We start from the raw sequence: 17,558 nt of genomic DNA, 5'->3' as shown, positions 1-17,558 counted from the left end.
ATTATATTTTTTTAAAAAAAATAAAAATAGAAACTTTAAGGGCCCGGCATGGCCCGTACCTTCCGGGCCCAGGAGCCGTGTTGGGCAGGAGGCTTGGTAGCTTCGGCCGGACACGGCCTTGCTAAACCGGACCGGGCGGGTTTCTAGCCCGATTTGACCCGGTTAATGTGGACCTTTCCGGCCCGGCACGATCCACGTTACACCCCAAAACCTATGTTGCTACACAAAACATAGAGATGATCTGCATCCCCATAACAGGCCCCAACCAAGTCTTGCCGGCTAGTATTAATGAATTGGGCCCAATAAATAAACAAAAGCCGGAATAGTTTAATTCCCAGATGTAAGCCCGGCCCAGCCCAACGTGCGCAGGGGTCGGGGAGGGGGAAGACCGGGAGAGGAGGGGAGACTAGTCGCCGCGGGCTGCTGCAGGAAGGCCGTGGCCGCCCTCCTCAACTCCACCACCGTCCACAACGCCGACACCCTCCTCCGCCTCGTCTCCTCCCGCCCCCCGACCCGCCCCCTCCTCACCGTCAGCAACCACATGTCCACGCTCGACGATCCGCTCTTGTGGGGCTTCAAGGGCTTCCCCTCCGCCGACGCCGCGCTCGGCAGGTGGGTCCTCGCCGCCGAGGACATCTGCTTCACCAACATCTTCTATTCCTACCTCTTTCGACTGGGTGACAATTNGCCCGGCCCAGCCCAACGTGCGCAGGGGTCGGGGAGGGGGAAGACCGGGAGAGGCGGCGGTGTTCCTGGCGGCGGGGTGCTTCGCGAAGGCCGTGGCCGCCCTCCTCAACTCCACCACCGTCCACAACGCCGACACCCTTCTCCGCCTCGTCGCCTCCCGCCCCCCGACCCGCCCCCTCCTCACCGTCAGCAACCACATGTCCACGCTCGACGATCCGCTCTTGTGGGGCTTCAAGGGCTTCCCCTCCGCCGACGCCGCGCTCGGCAGGTGGGTCCTCGCCGCCGAGGACATCTGCTTCACCAACATCTTCTATTCCTACCTCTTTCGACTGGGTGACAATTCTTCTCCTTCTTCTTCTTTCTTTTTGGATTACCGATCAAACAAAATTTTTTAGTAAGTTTATCGATCGAAAATCAAAACAAAAGTGCCGGAGTATAGCCTTAATGCAGATCCCTTGTGGTCTTCTGACAGGATGAGTGCGTTAGTCCATCCATTACATTACATTAATAGTTAGGACCTAGCCAACCACATCAAAAATTGATAGGCTATGTGCTGTCATGTCATCTAATTACATGTGTAGGAGTTATCCGGAGCTGATTAAGATTCTATATGAGAGTTTGCGGTGCCTGTCGAGGCATTTAGTGCTGTAGAGCTGACAAATTTGCCTATACGTGGACTCGGACTCGGATTTGGATTTGTATTTATCTCTTCTTCTAAGACCTTTCCAGATCTTGAAGCAGTTCGGCTGTTTAATTTATGGTGTGTGTGAGCTTGACGGACAACTGAATAACTAAGAACGTAGCTATTCTATTTCTTGGTCTGTATCCAATGGTTCGAATCTACTATGTTTTGTAGCACTCATATCTTTTGCCAAAGTTTGCCTCGACATGACATAAAATTCTAATAAAAGAACCATTGAATTCTGTGACCGGTGGTAGTTCTTCAAGGGTATATATATTCCTTTTTTCTATATTTAGCTTTGGTTATGTACTTGGCTAACTTTGGTAATGTTATTTTTGCTCTCTATTTGGGGATTCACTTTCAGCAAGTTAAAATAATATTTCTTGTTTGGAAAATGTCAAGAACATAGGAACGTGATCTCTCTTGACTTCCCTTTGCTCATTTACTTCTTTTTCTCTTTCAAACTTAGCTTATGTCCATTTGTTAGCTAGCACTATTGTCATTTACTTCTGTTTTAAGGGGCGCTACTCTGCAGGAAAATGCATACCGATAACGAGAGGTGCTGGAATATATCAAGAACATATGAATGAAGCTCTTGAAGTGCTGAGTGCCGGAGGCTGGGTACTGACATTTCTCTGCCCTACTATATTTTTGCCGTATGAATATGATACCCAACTTGCTCGTCGCTAGCAATGATGTTAGTAACTTTTGGCTTCTTCGCTTTGGAGCAGCTGCATACTTTTCCGGAAGGGAAAGTGTCCCAAGAGATTGCGCCTATTAGACGTTTGAAATGGGGTACTGCCAGCCTTATTGTCCGTGCACCTGTGACACCTATAGTTTTACCGATTGTTCACAGTGGTTTTGAGAAGGTACATTAAATTAGGTTCATCCTTTTCTTTTTTTTCATATATCCAATTTGTATTGGGAATCTGTAATGATTCAAAGAGTCAATCATCCTGTGGGAAGCATTAGTGGCATTAATCCTGTGTTGCCTTATAATTCTTCGCATATTTTTTATGTTAATAAAGCATATCGACACTTTTTAGTCGAGGCATTCTGAGCTTATCATCTTTCTGGTGACCCTATTCCATGCATGAATAACTGCAGAGCCTTCGTTCGGAAAGGCTATTTTGATGATTATATTTTGTTCGGTCGAAATCGTTGCCTTCATACTTGTCAAGGAACTGCTAGCTGTATCATCTCTGCTTGAACAATTGTTTGATTATTCGATTTCTTTCTTGGAACGTTTCAGGTGATGCCTGAGAAGTCATTCTTTGGTAGAAGACCTCCGCTGCCTCTTTGCGGCAAGAACATCCAGATTATTGTTGGTGAACCAATGGATTTCGATCTCCAAGGCTTGAGACGAACCGCTGTAACAATGTCACAGGAATCGTCAACTTTTCGCAGTTATGGGTGGCCGTCCCTTCCCCCCGACGGATTAAATGAGGCCGCACAAAGATGGCTTTACATTAACATTTCAGATCGGATTCGAACTGTTATGGAGAGATTGCGAAGCTTCGGTTCCTCCCTAAAGAAAGTTGAGGTATAGTTTATGAGCAGCTCTACATCATGCATGCAGAGCATCGATTTTTGCAGTCGACTTATCATGCGTCCATTGAGTTCTCAGTTATATGAAGGACCAGCGAATGCTCTGCAATTCGTTCTTTTGATAACTTGTATTCTTGTATTAGCATTCAATGATTTGTCATAAAATTTTGTTGCCATTCTTTGTAGGAAATATTAAAGAGTTATATCCACGTTGAGCATGAGAAAAGAGCAATTTCTAGTTGTTGGCAATTGGTTACCAAATATAAAACATTGCATCTTATTTGGAGAAATAAAATCTGTATTGCACTTCCAACTTCTACTTTGAGTGCTGTATCCTAGAACATATTTGATTTTGTGTCTTCTTGTTATCACAAGTCTGGACGAGTTGCACTTAGATTTGTAGCTTTGGGCAGTTATGACAACACGCAAACAAGATGCTTCTTGCCATGTTGAGATGCGTGGCGAGGGTGGAGTACATGAATTGCTAAAATTTGTAGATATATGCCTAAAAGCCTGTTCTATACAAGGAACTTAAAGTGTTTAGATGGATAGGTTTGTAAGGTATCTGAAGATTGCATGTCGAGGTGAGGTAAGGTGTGAGCGTTTGACATGTTAGCATTTAATCTCCAAACTATTCACTGTAGTAAGATTCATTATAGATCTTAATTTCCAGCCTTTTGTAATATCTTATTTTGTTGCAGATTCCTGATTTGACATTACTGTAAGTAATGGGGCCCGTGATCCTAAAGAATAGGTTCATCAGATTGCTGATTGCAATTAGAAGGTGGGAGAAACAACAAAGCAGACTGATTACAACGAAAGGAAGGCTTCTAGGGCGGAGCGATTACGTTTGTATAGAGTCGTTGATTCCTTATCTCCTGATCTTGCTGGACCCTTCAAATATGAATTTTTTTTTTTCTTTTTTCAAAGAAGTCATGATTCCAACGATGTAAATGCGTGATTGCGTCATTGCGTGCAGAATGGATGAGAAATCGAGTCCCCTCCCGTGTGCCCACCGCCACCGTACCAGGCCACCACTGGGAGGGTTCGGTCATTTTCCACATTAACGAGTCAGAACCAATTTTCAGGTGAATTAATTCTTTTCTTTTTCTATTTTCGTCCCTATAGCTATTTTATTTGAGGCAGATCAGAATTGAAGTAAATTTCTTGACAAATAATTTTACCGGATTTGTAGTGGTTTGGAACGAACTTAAGGCTACGTTTGGTTGGAAGGATATTCCAGAACGATAGGAGATATCCTCTGTTCAACCAAACAACGCCACAAAAATGAGAAATGAATTGTTCCAGGTTTAACGGGTTATTCGAGAATAATCCGTTAAGCCCAGTTCCACCCATCCTGCGGAACAAGACCCGACAAAAAAAAAATTTGCCTTTTTATTTCCTAATTTGCTCATCTTCCTCTCTAATGTGATGACCATTATATTTTAGAGTAAAGCTACTATGCTATCGAAAGCATAAAATAGTTCGTACTTTCAATTTTTTAACCCTTTGATCAACCTCATTGATCATTTATAATCATTGGATTAATATTATTAACCAATGGGGACCACTCAATTCTAAGGCTCCGTTTGGTTCGCGGGATAAGTGGGGAAAACGAAAGTTATCCCCGCTATTTCGCCAAACGAGATAATTTTTTAGCGGGATAATTTATTCCGGTCAAACTTTGCTATTCCCGGTTATTATGGAATAGCTTGAGATTTGCTATTCCACCAAAATGATGGAATAGTGCTATTCCAATGCTTAATTTCAAACTTAATTAAAATTATAAATTGAATTAAAACTAAATTATATAAATATAATATGTTATATATTCTAATACATTATTTTTATTATAAAATTATTAAATGTACTATATTAATACATATTATTTATATTTAAATATTANATTCATTATAGATCTTAATTTCCAGCCTTTTGTAATATCTTATTTTGTTGCAGATTCCTGATTGACATTACTGTAAGTAATGGGGCCCGTGATCCTAAAGAATAGGTTCGTCAGGTTGCTGATTGCAATTAGAAGGTGGGAGAAACAACAAAGCAGACTGATTACAAAGAAAGGAAGGCTTCTAGGGCGGAGCGATTACGTTTGTATAGAGTCGTTGATTCCTTATCTCGTGATCTTGCTGGACCCTTCAAATATGTTTTTTTTTTTTTTTTTTTTTTTTTCAAAGAAGTCATGTTTCCAACGATGCAAATGCTTGACTGCGTCATTGCGTGCAGAATGGATGAGAAAACGAGTCCCCTCCCGTGCGCCCACCACCACCTTACCAGGCCACCACTGGGAGGGTTCGGTCATTTTCCACATTAACGAGTCAGAACCAATTTTCAGGTGAATTAATTTTTTTCTTTTTCTATTTTCGTCCCTATAGCTATTTTATTTGAGGCAGATCAGAATTGAAGTAAATTTCTTGACAAATAATTTTACCGGATTAGTAGTGGTTTGGAACGAACTTAAGGGGACTGCTATCATCCTAACCATAGAATTTTTAATCCAAAAACTAAAAGATTGGAAGCACCAATTACTTTATGCTTCCGACGCATAGTAGCTCTACACTATATTTTAATTATTTGAGAGGATTGTAATTCAACAATTTTATTTTATATATTTTATTATTGTGTTGTATTATTGTGCTAATTTTAATTTAATTTATGTCTTTTTATTTTGCTATTTGATAAAAGAGACAAATTACAATATTCTATATCTTATAATTAATTGATGAATACTTTGTTAATATTTATACTCTATTTTAATCAAATTTAAATAAATTCAAACAAATGCTAAAATGGGATGCTACTAAGTTAATTTTTCTAATGTGATTTTTTTACATAATAAATATTTAAAATAATCTTCTTTTCTATATTTAAAATTATATATAATTTTACTTGTTTGTTATATTATATAATTGAAATTATATTTTTATATCTATATTTATAATTATATCTTTATATATTAATTTTATCACTATTCTCAAACATTGAAATATTTATTAAATATTTCATAAAATATTTAAGGGTAAAATTACCATTCAACGTAAATTTTATCAGTCCAGTAATCTTATTCTCACATAAGCATCCAAACACTATCGAAAATATCCTCCGTGAACAAATAATTAATATTCAAACGTAAATTTATAGTTATTCTAACTTATATCAAAATATTCTCTATTCTTGGGAATAATAAAAATTATTTCTCAAAATTTAGTTCTGGAACCAAAAAGAGTATGGCCTTTCGCTCGAATGAAAGTAAATTTTATTTTATTTTTTATTTTCATTTATCCTCCCACATCCTTTCTCGTAAGACACTCCGCGTCCCCTGCGACGGTTGACCGTTAGCGCCGTCCCTGCTACGTACGTACGCGTACATACGACACAGTTGCGACACCGTTGCTTTTAAAGAAGTACTATTATTATTATTATTATTATTATTATTATATTATATTATATTATATTGATTTACGGCTTTGCCGACGTCTTCCTCAATTCCATCACCACCGAACCTTCCCCGTTCCCTGCCTCGAAGCTCCTCCTGAACCCAGCTGCTTCTGATGGATCACAAGTTTCCTTGAAAGAAAAGAAAGGACCAGAAATCGCAAGGAATCAAACATATACTGCCTATATATACAAACTTTCTCTTCTCGCACCATGGGGATCGGTGATAAGCAGATCACAGTTTGTTAATTAGTTTGCGCCCACCTACGTACGTATCAACACTTCTTCGCAGATAATCATATATACACGTAGTAGCTAGCTAGCGACCGTACGTCCATCATGCTTGCTGTCATCAACAACGGAGCCGCGCCCGCCGCCGCCAGTTTGGCCGCAGCAGTACAGCCGGCCGACGTCGTGAGCGGTCGGAACAGCAGCAGCTCCTCGGCTTCCCTCTCGACGTCTTCGTCCCTGATAAGTAAACTGCGGGTTGCGTTGTCTCCTAAAAGCAAGAGGCCTGCAGATGGCGATATTCGCCAGCAGCAGCAGCAGCCCCTTGCGCGGGTCCTGAGCTGTGGCAGCACCGAATCCAGATCCAGCTCCGGTGCCAGCTCCGGCGGGGGGAGCAGGCGATCGAGAAATACGGAGGTGATGGAGCGTGTGTTTCGCTACTTTGACGAGAACGGGGACGGGAAGATCTCGCCTGCGGAGCTGCAGAGTTGCATGCGGAGGAGCCTCGGGGAGGAGCTGTCGGCCGAGGCGGCGGCAGCAGTGGTGGCGTCGAGCGACTCGGACGGGGACGGGCTGCTCGGGTTTGAGGATTTCTTGAGGCTGCTCGCAGAAGATGAGAAGGCTGCAGGAATATCGGCGGCGACAGAGGAGGAGGAGGAGAGCTGCAGCCTGCGCGAGGCGTTCCGGGTGTACGAGATGGAGGGGCAGGGCTGCATCACTCCCAAGAGCCTCAAGCGGGCACTCCGCAGGCTCGGCGACCCCCGCACCACCAGGGAGTGCGCCGCCATGATCCGCGGCTTCGATCTCAACGGTGACGGCGTCATCTGCTTTGACGAGTTCAGGGCCATGATGATGATCTAACTATAACTGAATGTATAGATATATCCCCTGCCATCTGGGGGGATACATGACACACAAATTGATACCTTCCAATTCTTTCATTTTTTTTTTTTTTTTGTTTTGTTTTGCGGACACTTCTGTTTCGAATTTACTGCTGTATGAGATTCTTTTATCAGTTGTTTCTGTGATGTATAGAAAAAGTATAGTATTTCGTTAATTAATGTGTTTCAGAAAACACGATAATCATCAATAAAGTGATCGAATTCTTTTGACGATATGTATCTTATTCGATTCGAAGATTTGTGCAATTGATTGAGCATAGCGAGGAGAATTCATATTGAACATCTACAAAATTATTTTGGAAACCCACATCATCATCCAAAACAAAACAAAATAAAACAAAACAAAAAAATACAAGAAAATTTTACTCTGTAAATTTACAAACGTACCATATTGGGAATGGTGTGATGTTTGGTAATTTAGAAGAGGAGATTACTTGCGACCTTGCATATACAAATAGATAAAAATTTCACTCTGTAAAGTTTTATCCGAAAACAGTTTGATTACGAGCTTCAAAACTTAATTTTGGTGCAGCAGCAGCAGCAGCAACTACGACATAATGAAAATAATAATAATAATAACGGTCAAAATGGGAACAAAAACTTGGGAAAAAGAAAATGTTAAAAGAAAGCTGAGAACGCATATAAGACTCGTTTTCAGTTGACGTCGAGTTAGATAAATAGCTGATGTGGTCACAAAGCAAATTAATTGGATAAGAGCAGCTAGAGCATAGGAAGCCAACTAATTAATTCACTGTGCAAAGGTCTTGCTCCATCTTTTCTGGTCCAATTGATCAGTCTCGTTAATGCGAAATTCAGAGGTTAACAGCTATGACCGATTTGGTGAGACTATTCGGTTTTCTCTAAATCAAAAAAAAATAAAAACACATGATACTTTTCATTTGGGCAAGTTTAATTGTGGGAACCAAGTAGGTAAGTACGGGTGAAACCAATCCTCGTCATTCGTCTACAACTTTGACTTTGCCTTCCTGAGTGAGCCAATCAATTGTCTGTATGCAAGACAAATTTAGGAGAAACAAGTTTAAAAAAAAAAAAAAAAAAGTGTAAATGGCTCGCTTTCTTTCTAAGAAGCAACATGAATGTGGCTCACTATAGTTTACAAAGTCAATTTGAGTGTTTGCTGGTACGTTAGAGCTGTCCCATCATGGCGTCCCCGCCACGCTTTGACTGGTAGGCGGTGGTCGCCGCCTCCTTTGATTAATTGTTTGTATGTATCAAGCATCTACCCTTCTTCATTTTCTCAGAAAAAATTAGCATCCAGTTAAAAATAAGAAAAACACTAATAAAATACTAACTAATTAGTATAAAATTATAACTTAGAATGAATTGCAGATCCAGCACTTGTCTCAAAATGATTATCAATTGCATGAGTTTGGGCCCGGATCATTGGTGTTGTGATGCGTCTGAGGAAGACAAAATACTTCATGCCCCTTTAACGCGGCTGCGGAGCCCGAAGTCAAGAAGTGCGAAAGTCTAAGGAAGAAACGGCGGGTTCACAGCGCCTACCAAGCACAGAAATTGAAGTGTCGCCTCCGGGTAACCCACTTGCCAATTTATATCGCTTCCTCTTCTTCTCACGCATGAATGCGTGATGTTGCAATATGATCTTATTAGAATATTGATTAGTTGGGAGTGCGAGTAGAAGACAGAGAGAGATCATAAGAAGAAGATAAAAATAATAAGAAACAGACAGAAAAACTCCATAACACCGCGCCTCAGTCAGTAATGGGGAAGCCGAAGCAGCGGCAGCAGGAGCAGGAGCAGCCGCCTGTGTTGTTCTCGTTATCCGTGTTCTTCTTGTGCTTCTTGATCTCGATCGGGTGCAGCGACGCCCAGCAGGAGTACGAGAACAACGAGCAGGACAACTGCTACGGGACGAACGGCTCCTCCACGCTGGGCTACTCCTGCAGCGGCGGCGGCAGCAGGTCGTGCACGGCGTACCTGACCTTCCGGGCGGCGGCGCCGTCCTACCAGTCGCCCGTCGACATCTCCAACCTGCTGTCCGCCGACGCCGCCAACATCTCGTCCGTCAACGGCGCCGCCGACGCCTCCTCCCCGCTCCCCGACGGCCGCCCCGTCCTCGTCCCCGTCGCCTGCGCCTGCGCCGGCGCCTACTACCAGCACAACGCCACCTACACGCTCAAGTCCGCCTCCGAGATCTACTTGACCGTCGCCAACGGGACCTTCGCGGGCCTGTCGACGTGCCAGGCCCTCATCGCCCAGAACCCCCGCTACGAGAGCCACAACCTCTCCGTGGGCCTCACCATCGCCGTGCCCCTCCGCTGCGCCTGCCCCAGCCCCAATCAGACCGCGCAGGGATACAAGTACCTGCTCACCTACGTCGTCACCTGGGGCGAAGACCCCTCCGCCATCGCCGGGCGCTTCGGCGTCGACCCTCAAGCCCTGCTCGACGCCAACAGCCTCTCCGCCGACTCCACCATCTACCCCTTCACCACCCTGCTCGTCCCCCTCAGGTCCGAGCCCACCGAGCAACAGCTCCTCGCCGCTTCCCCTCCCCCTCCTCCCTCTTCTACCCTTCCTCCTCCTCCTTCCGGCTCAAGCAGCAGCAGCAGCAGCAGCAACAAATGGGTTTTCATCGGGATCGGGATCGGAGCCGGCCTGCTAATCCTCTGCGGAATTCTGGCCGGTCTGCTGACCGTCCGCTTCCGCCGCCGCCGCGCCGCCGGTCTCCCCCCGGGCTATGCAAAGGGAAAGACGAATTCGGAGTCGGGCGGGGCCCCCGGCGATGCGCCGATGAAGCGGCCGGCGCCTCTGATTTCGAGCGACGTCCGCAACGTGATCGAGTCGCTGGCGGTGTACGAGCACGGGGAGCTGGAGAGGGCGACCGGGTTCTTCGGCGAGGAGCACCGGATCAAGGGGTCGGTGTACCGCGGGGTGATCAACGGCGACAGCGCGGCGATCAAGCGGCTCAAGGGCGACGTCTCCAACGAGATCAACATTCTCAAGCACATCAACCACTCCAACGTCGTCAGGCTCTCCGGCTTCTGCGTCCACGACGGCGACACCTTCCTCGTCTACGAGTTCGCCGACCACGGCTCCCTCGCCGACTGGCTCCACCACCACCACCACCACCACCCCCACCACCCCCACGATGGCAGCAGCAACGAGTGGAGTAGCGGCGGAAGAGGTTATCTCAGCTGGAAGCAGCGGGTTCAGATCGCCTACGACGTCGCCGACGGCCTCAACTACCTGCACAACTACACCAACCCGCCGTACATCCACAAGAACCTCAAGAGCAGCAACATCCTGCTCGACGCCGAATTGCGCGCCAAGCTGTCGAATTTCGGCCTCGCAAGAGCGGTGCTGCCGACGACGGACGAATCTGGGGAATCGGCGCCGCAGATGACCCGGCACGTCGTGGGCACGCAGGGCTACATGGCGCCCGAGTACTTGGAGCACGGCCTCGTCACGCCCCAGCTCGACGTGTTCGCCTTTGGCGTCATCATGCTCGAGCTGCTGTCGGGCAGGGAGGCGGCCTCTTTCGCCGACGACAAGGAGACGAAAGGCGGCGAGAAGGCGCTGCTGCTGTGGGAGTCGATATCCGGAGTGCTCGGCGGAGAGGACGTGCGGCGGAATTTCAGAGGCTTCGTCGACCCGTACCTGCAGAGCGATTATCCCTTCGATCTGGCGTTCGCCATGGCCGAGCTGGCGATGCGCTGTGTGTCGCGCGAGCCGGGGGCTAGGCCGAGCATCGGCGAGGTGCTCGTGTCGCTGTCGGCGATTTACAACGCCGCCTCTGATTGGGACCCTTCAGATTACAGCCACTCGGGTTCCATGATCCATGCCAGGTGATTAACACTTGCTTTTTCTGGTTGCTCTCATTCAACACTCCGCGCCATTCAATATTATTATAGAACATGACAGAGAAGATAAAGATGTACTTGTAGAGATGGTATTAAGCCAAGAGATTCAGCAAATTTAGCAGAATTTTATGAGAGTTTGATGTATTTAATGTTTTTGCTGTAGCCTTGTGGAATAACAATTACTATTCATTTGCCTTTTAAGTTCTTGATTTGACTGTCGCAAGCCTCTGGTTCATACATCTGTGGCATGTTTTGATCGTTCAAATTGTTTCTTTATTTCTTTTCCATCTCATACGGGGTTATACATTAGCTTAAAAAGATTCAATACTCATCAAGCATCATAATCCTGCGATAGTATATTTTTCTGTGTGTAAGCTAAGGGGTTGTTTTGCATGGTGGAATTAAGAAGTTCTTTTTGATAACCCGTGAACTGAGAAATCTGACCGAAACTGGATGGCTGGTGTATTTTTATCTAGTCACTAACAGCTTCTCTGTTGCAATACTGATAATTAACTTCATACAGAGGCCAAAAGCAGAATCTTTTGTGCAAGATAATTGAGCAATTGTTGATCAGTCCAAATGCCTCTCTAGCCAGCTCGAGGTTCTGCAGAAGTATTGTTTCAGCATTAAAAATCTGAGATGCCTCAATAGTTTTTATAGTTAATAGTTTTACAGATTCAAACAGAACCCTGAAGCAGAACCTTTAAATTTGTTAAAGCCAATTTCAGTTTTCTGATCGAGTCGAAAGCTCTATATGTATTTGCACCAAAACTCTTTGAGTTCTACTTCTTGTGTAGAGAATCTCTGCAGAAGCTGAGCCAAATCGGTACTAAACAGCACGAGGTGCGTATGAAACTTTCTCTATGTTCTTTTAGGGCATGATTGATTTATGATTGGAATAGAAATGATAAATAAAATTTGATTGTTTTAGAATAAAAAAATGGAATGACGAATCACTCAAAAATAAGAGAGAGCTTTGATTAAGAAAGAGAAGAGTGATGAAGGAAGATAAGGGGAAAGTGTTTGTGAGAGATGATTATAAGTAGTTTACTTTAAAATAGGCCAATCCGGAATTCAAAACCGGATTCGGCCATACATGTATTTGGTCATTTTCCATTCCAGAGTGGAAACAGAATTGCAATCCGATTCCTATAAACCAAACAACAATAATTCGAATCAATAAATATCATTCCGATTTCATAATCCGGCATAGGTGAACCAATAGGTGAACCAAACATGTCCTTAATGTAGAGAAATATTCTAAAGAGCTTTATTTCCACCAGCACAAGAGAGTTGCAGTTCTGAGGTACATGGAGTTTTTTGAGAACCTCATCTCCTTGCTGTCTGAAAAAGAAAATTAGCAATGCTGTCAACTGCTCCATAATAAATCCTCTTTTCCGCAAGTGATCAAACCTTTTCGACTGTTAGTTGCTCTTATGTATGAAATTAGTTGTGTTTGACCTGACCATATACATATATATATTTGTGAGTAGTTGCTAGTGATGATGACCAGGATGATAGCCCAGTAAGGAGATGGGTTATCTGGAAAACGTCGGGCTTCAACGCCGGAGCATACATACCATTGTGATCAAGATATGTAATTCCAGGCCTTTTTTTTGCTTCAATTGGCACACCACATGGCAGAATCGTCTTGATTCTGCTATGAAACTTACTATGTTCTTCTGATGATCGAAAAACTTAATTTCTGCTGCTGCTGCTGCGGCTGGCCACTTATGTTAGAAATCTTGTCACAGATGTTCATACTAATAGCAACAGATTTGGGACTAGCTAGTTATCACTTACTAGTAGTTATCACTTACTAGTAGATCTAATCAAGTTCTTTTAAAACAAATTTTTGAGACTTTGTATTGGTAGGGGTGCGCCAGGCCCGTGCAGTAGTGCAACGCATGGGCGACGCGCGAGGGCCGCAGCAGCAAGCTGCCGTGGGCAGACCCTCCCCCACAGAAAAATGAATTTAATATCGAGGCAAGCACATAGCCTGCGTATCAGACATTAAACTGATAAGAACAGATACTACACTTGATCTTAGCCAAAAGGCCGAGAAAGGTATGACTCGTACATTCTGAGTTGCCCTTCTTTTAATTCCTCGCTGCCTTTCAATGTGCAGTTCTCCTTCCGGTGTGGGACAAATGACAATATAAACGCACAAGTGTGCGTGCAACGCATCCTTTGTAATAACAAAAATAATAACAAAATTTAAAAAGAATATTTGATATAATTCCAACCGCACACTTTTTGATCACGCATCCACTCTACAGATTCATTCAAGTTTTTCGAGTAATTTGATCTTACGCTTTGTATGTTAGAAAGGACATTGATTAGGATTGAACATAAGTTAGGGAATATTGATTCACAGGCACTAATTTTTTAAAAAAATTTCACAAACAATTAAATATACAACCACTTTTAAAGTGCTCTCAATTGAGTACCATAAATAAACAAAAATTGCTGCTTCTAAATACGTTGATGAAATTTGGAACGAGAAAGTAATCTAAATGGAACAATAAAAATTAAAAATAAAATCAAATACAATTCGAGCTAAATTAAGCTCTTTTTTTTTTTTTTTCACTCCGCATCCTCCAGAATGGTGCTCAACATCCTCCTCAAACGCCGAGAAGCTGCACTCGGGGTGCGAGCTGAACCTTTCTTTTTTGAGGCCATCATCTTATCATAATTATTAGACGCAGAATTCGAGGCAGATACCGTAATAGTACTATAAAAGTCGTAACCATTACAAGGATGTTGTACTAGAGCGTCTTCGACGGGCATCACTCTCCGTCCTCTCTTCTTACTAGATGCGGCTGCTGCGGCGGCGGTATCGAGGGCGGCGCTGGCCTTGACGGCGAGGGCGGCCATGTCGAGGCCGGAGAGTGCGCGGCCGCGGAGGGCGAGGGGAAGGACGAAGTAGAGCTGCCCCCGTTGGAGCAGATCCCCGGGGCCCAGCGCCGGGACGGAGGCGCCGAAGCAGAGGCGGTCGGCATCGCAGAGGAAGAATTCGGCGGAGGCGGCGCCGCCGAGCGCGTCGGATGCGGAGATCGGAGCGGCGTACTCCGTCAGCGATCCGTCCGCCGCGACCACCTTGGCCGTCGGTTGCCGGGGGACGTCCATAGCGAATTTGGCGGCGGCGGCGGTGACGGAAGAGAAGCACGAGCCCATGCAACAACGGTAACGAACGCCAGAATTCAATGGTCGGTTATTGATAGGGAAGGAAGAGGTATCATCAGGTGTGAGTATATATATATACATATACATACACACACACACAAAAGATATATAAATATAAAAAGTTGTTTTCGTGCGATTAAAATAATTAATAATAATAATAATAATAAAAAGGAAAGGAAGCGTTGGGCTTGGGCACGTAGTTTTGTGGGGGCAGTACAGGGAATTGTAGCGGAATTGTAGCGGAAGACTCGGGCAGGTGTCTTGCAGCACAAGAAACTAATGTAAAAAAAAAGAAAAGAAAGAAAGAGAGAGAGAGAGAGAGAGAGTGAGAAGGCCACGTATGTGATGATGCAGTGCTAGACCTGCTGGTGTGTGTATTTAATAGTTTTGGGAAAGCGATCCGATCAGGGGGGAAGGTTCGCATTCGCTTCTGATATTTCTGGTTCATTCCCATTCCCACCTCTCCTGCTTTTCTGGGAACTGTCTAGAAACACGAGCGAGGACCGGGTCAACCATTCGATAGTTTGACTCTTCTCGCCAACGTGGGATCTATGCGGCATTTATATCGCCGTATCTCAAAGTCTCTCCATTAATTAATCAGAATCTGATCCACTCAAACAATAGTTTCCACCAATATCTTATTCCTCCGTATTATTCCTTGACCTGCTCGAAAATATACAATATTTGCTAGATACACTATATAATTATTAAGATTTTTTTTAAATGTCGGAATAATATATTCGAATCGTGTGATTATATATATATTTTTTTTTCGCTTCTTGAACAATAATAACATATTCCAGCTAAATGAATGATTTATCTTTTCTTTTTTTTTTTGTGAATATGATACCTATTTGAGATTTTTGATTATGATACACATCCAACATATATTGAATAAATCAAATAAATATATTAAAATGTTCATACACAAATAGGGCATACTATATTCGGCTTTTGAGTTTTTTTTTTTTTTTTTTGAAATAAGATAAATTGCTTATGTTATTCTGTCAAATCGTTGATGTCAAGAGTTTTCAAGGAGAAAATTAATGGTAATAATAATAAGTCCCTAATTTTCAACGGCACAAAATGTTTTTATAAATTATCATAAAATATCTTATTTCAACGACCAAGTGGAATCATAAAATATGCCTCATTATTATATATATATTCAGAATTAGGTTACTATACTATTAATAGCACCAACTCATTGATGTTATTATATTTTCATACCTGAATGAAGGAATATGTAATTAGGATGATAGTCGTACCCTAGGGTTGGGTGTGCGTTTGATGGAATAGTGTGATATATATAAGGTTTAGGGTTGAGTGGGTAGTTGCTACCACCTAGTATTTGGTGCTATTGATAGCATTATAATCAGACTCTATATACCTAACTCCCACCCTATTTTATTATATTAGATGGTGTGAATTGCGAACCATTCTGTGAGTTGTGTAGATACTTCTAGAATATAATTACTATTTATACTAGAGAGTGGGCGTACTATTATCTCCACTTATTATCGCGAATTGCAGTAAGGGAAGCTTCAGGATTTATAATATTTTCAAAATATTGCGTATTTTATATTTGGAATAGCAAGTTTGTTATAAACTTATTAAGTCACTTAGATTGAAAGGCTAATAAGAATAAGTATATCTTTATTAATAGACTATTAACTATGAAAAGAATTAAAAGAAAGGTCGGTGAAATATACTTGCTAAGACCAAGAAAAATGAACCCTAGTACGGAGCATCAATGTGAAAACACCTTTACCACTCTATAGAAATATGGTCCAAACTCCTTCAAATGTGAAAGTTATTTATGGCCTGTCAAATTCGAAACTCCATTGTTCTTTTTTCCACTAAAATTTATTTCTACGATTATTCGGTCATGAATAACTCGTAAATCAATGATATATTTAACGGTAAATAATTTTTATTATATTCTCATTCACAATTAATCCAAAACATCTGAACTAATTATTTAGGAGAAAAAATAGATTTCGACGCCTCTATTTACGGTGAAACAAACATAAATCTATTGGAAATATTAACACAGGAATAACATAACTCAGTTTAAATTTTGTTTCGTTTGTTTGTTTATTTTTATTTTATTTTTTTCAATTCCTGCTATAGGAAGACAGATAGTGCAATGGGGCCCAAGTGCAGTCCTTCCGACCACACCATTTTTGTTTACCTGCAATCAGTTTCGTTGCAAGTACCAAAACAAACATTCTAAGCTTCTGCCAACAACCATGCCCTACAAAACAATTAGGGAAAGCTTCAAAAAAAACCCCACGTGGTTTCGGTCTTTTCTCACTTTTGTACGCTGTGGTTTGGTTTAAAGTGTATCAAGTTAGTACCCTTTGATTTCGTACTTTCTTATTTTAGTATCATATGTTTTAAAGTGTATCAAGTTAGTATTATATGGTTTCGCATTTTCTCACTTTAATACCCTGTGGTTTAATATTTCGTTAAATTATATACCCCGAATGGATAATAAAAAGAGAAAATTGAAACCACATGGTACTAACTTAATACAAAAATGAAACCACAGAGTACTAACTTGATACACTTTAAACCACAGGGTACTAAAGTGAAAAAGTGCGAAACCACAGGATACTAACTTGATACACTTTAAATCACAGGATACTAAAGTGAGAAAGTGCGAAACCAGAGGGTTTTTGAAGTTTCCCCAAACAATTATAAGACTTCATGTGAAGTTGAAAGGGATATGTGTCACATATAGTAAAAAAATACAATAGAAAAAATATTTTATTTTTTTTAAATGTAGATAACAATTATTTGGTTATAATATATTTTTCAATGATCCCACAAAAAAACGCAAAAGTATATTTCTATATGCTTTTTGTAACTCCTTCGGTCCAGTAACTTTACATAGTCTTCTATATCAAACAAGGCGTAAGATTGAAAAGAACTAGTTAATTAATATTTGTATTCTCTTTTGGTGTTCCATTTATTAATTTAATCAATGGTATGACTAATTCACTTCTTATCCGGATATATATATATATA

At 42.3% G+C, this 17,558-nt stretch overlaps 4 protein-coding genes across 4 annotated transcripts; 3 read left to right on the top strand and 1 right to left on the bottom strand.

The window, feature by feature from the left end:
• LOC109725105 (N-acylphosphatidylethanolamine synthase) lies at positions 741–4,038 on the top strand (the record flags this gene model as incomplete). The annotated part of the gene is given in 6 exon segments (XM_020254176.1): positions 741–1,020; positions 1,905–1,990; positions 2,101–2,238; positions 2,622–2,912; positions 3,321–3,506; positions 3,619–4,038. Coding segments are annotated over 5 exon segments (783 nt in total). The 3' UTR covers positions 3,453–3,506; positions 3,619–4,038.
• LOC109724961 (putative calcium-binding protein CML19) lies at positions 5,920–7,712 on the top strand. Its single transcript, XM_020253965.1, has one exon. It carries the CDS (start codon positions 6,707–6,709, stop codon positions 7,454–7,456), a length of 750 nt encoding a protein of 249 aa, XP_020109554.1. The 5' UTR covers positions 5,920–6,706; the 3' UTR covers positions 7,457–7,712.
• LOC109724960 (protein LYK5-like) lies at positions 8,768–11,562 on the top strand. Its single transcript, XM_020253964.1, has one exon. It carries the CDS (start codon positions 9,241–9,243, stop codon positions 11,326–11,328), a length of 2,088 nt encoding a protein of 695 aa, XP_020109553.1. The 5' UTR covers positions 8,768–9,240; the 3' UTR covers positions 11,329–11,562.
• On the bottom strand, positions 13,679–14,862 carry LOC109725026. The gene has a single exon (XM_020254070.1). The coding sequence runs from the start codon at positions 14,610–14,612 to the stop codon at positions 13,926–13,928; it is 687 nt and encodes a 228-aa protein (XP_020109659.1). The 5' UTR covers positions 14,613–14,862; the 3' UTR covers positions 13,679–13,925.

Source organism: Ananas comosus, linkage group 19 (genome assembly GCF_001540865.1).
Source record: "Ananas comosus cultivar F153 linkage group 19, ASM154086v1, whole genome shotgun sequence".
Classification (NCBI taxonomy): Eukaryota; Viridiplantae; Streptophyta; class Magnoliopsida; order Poales; family Bromeliaceae; genus Ananas; species Ananas comosus.
This window is presented reverse-complemented; position numbering and strand designations above follow the sequence as displayed.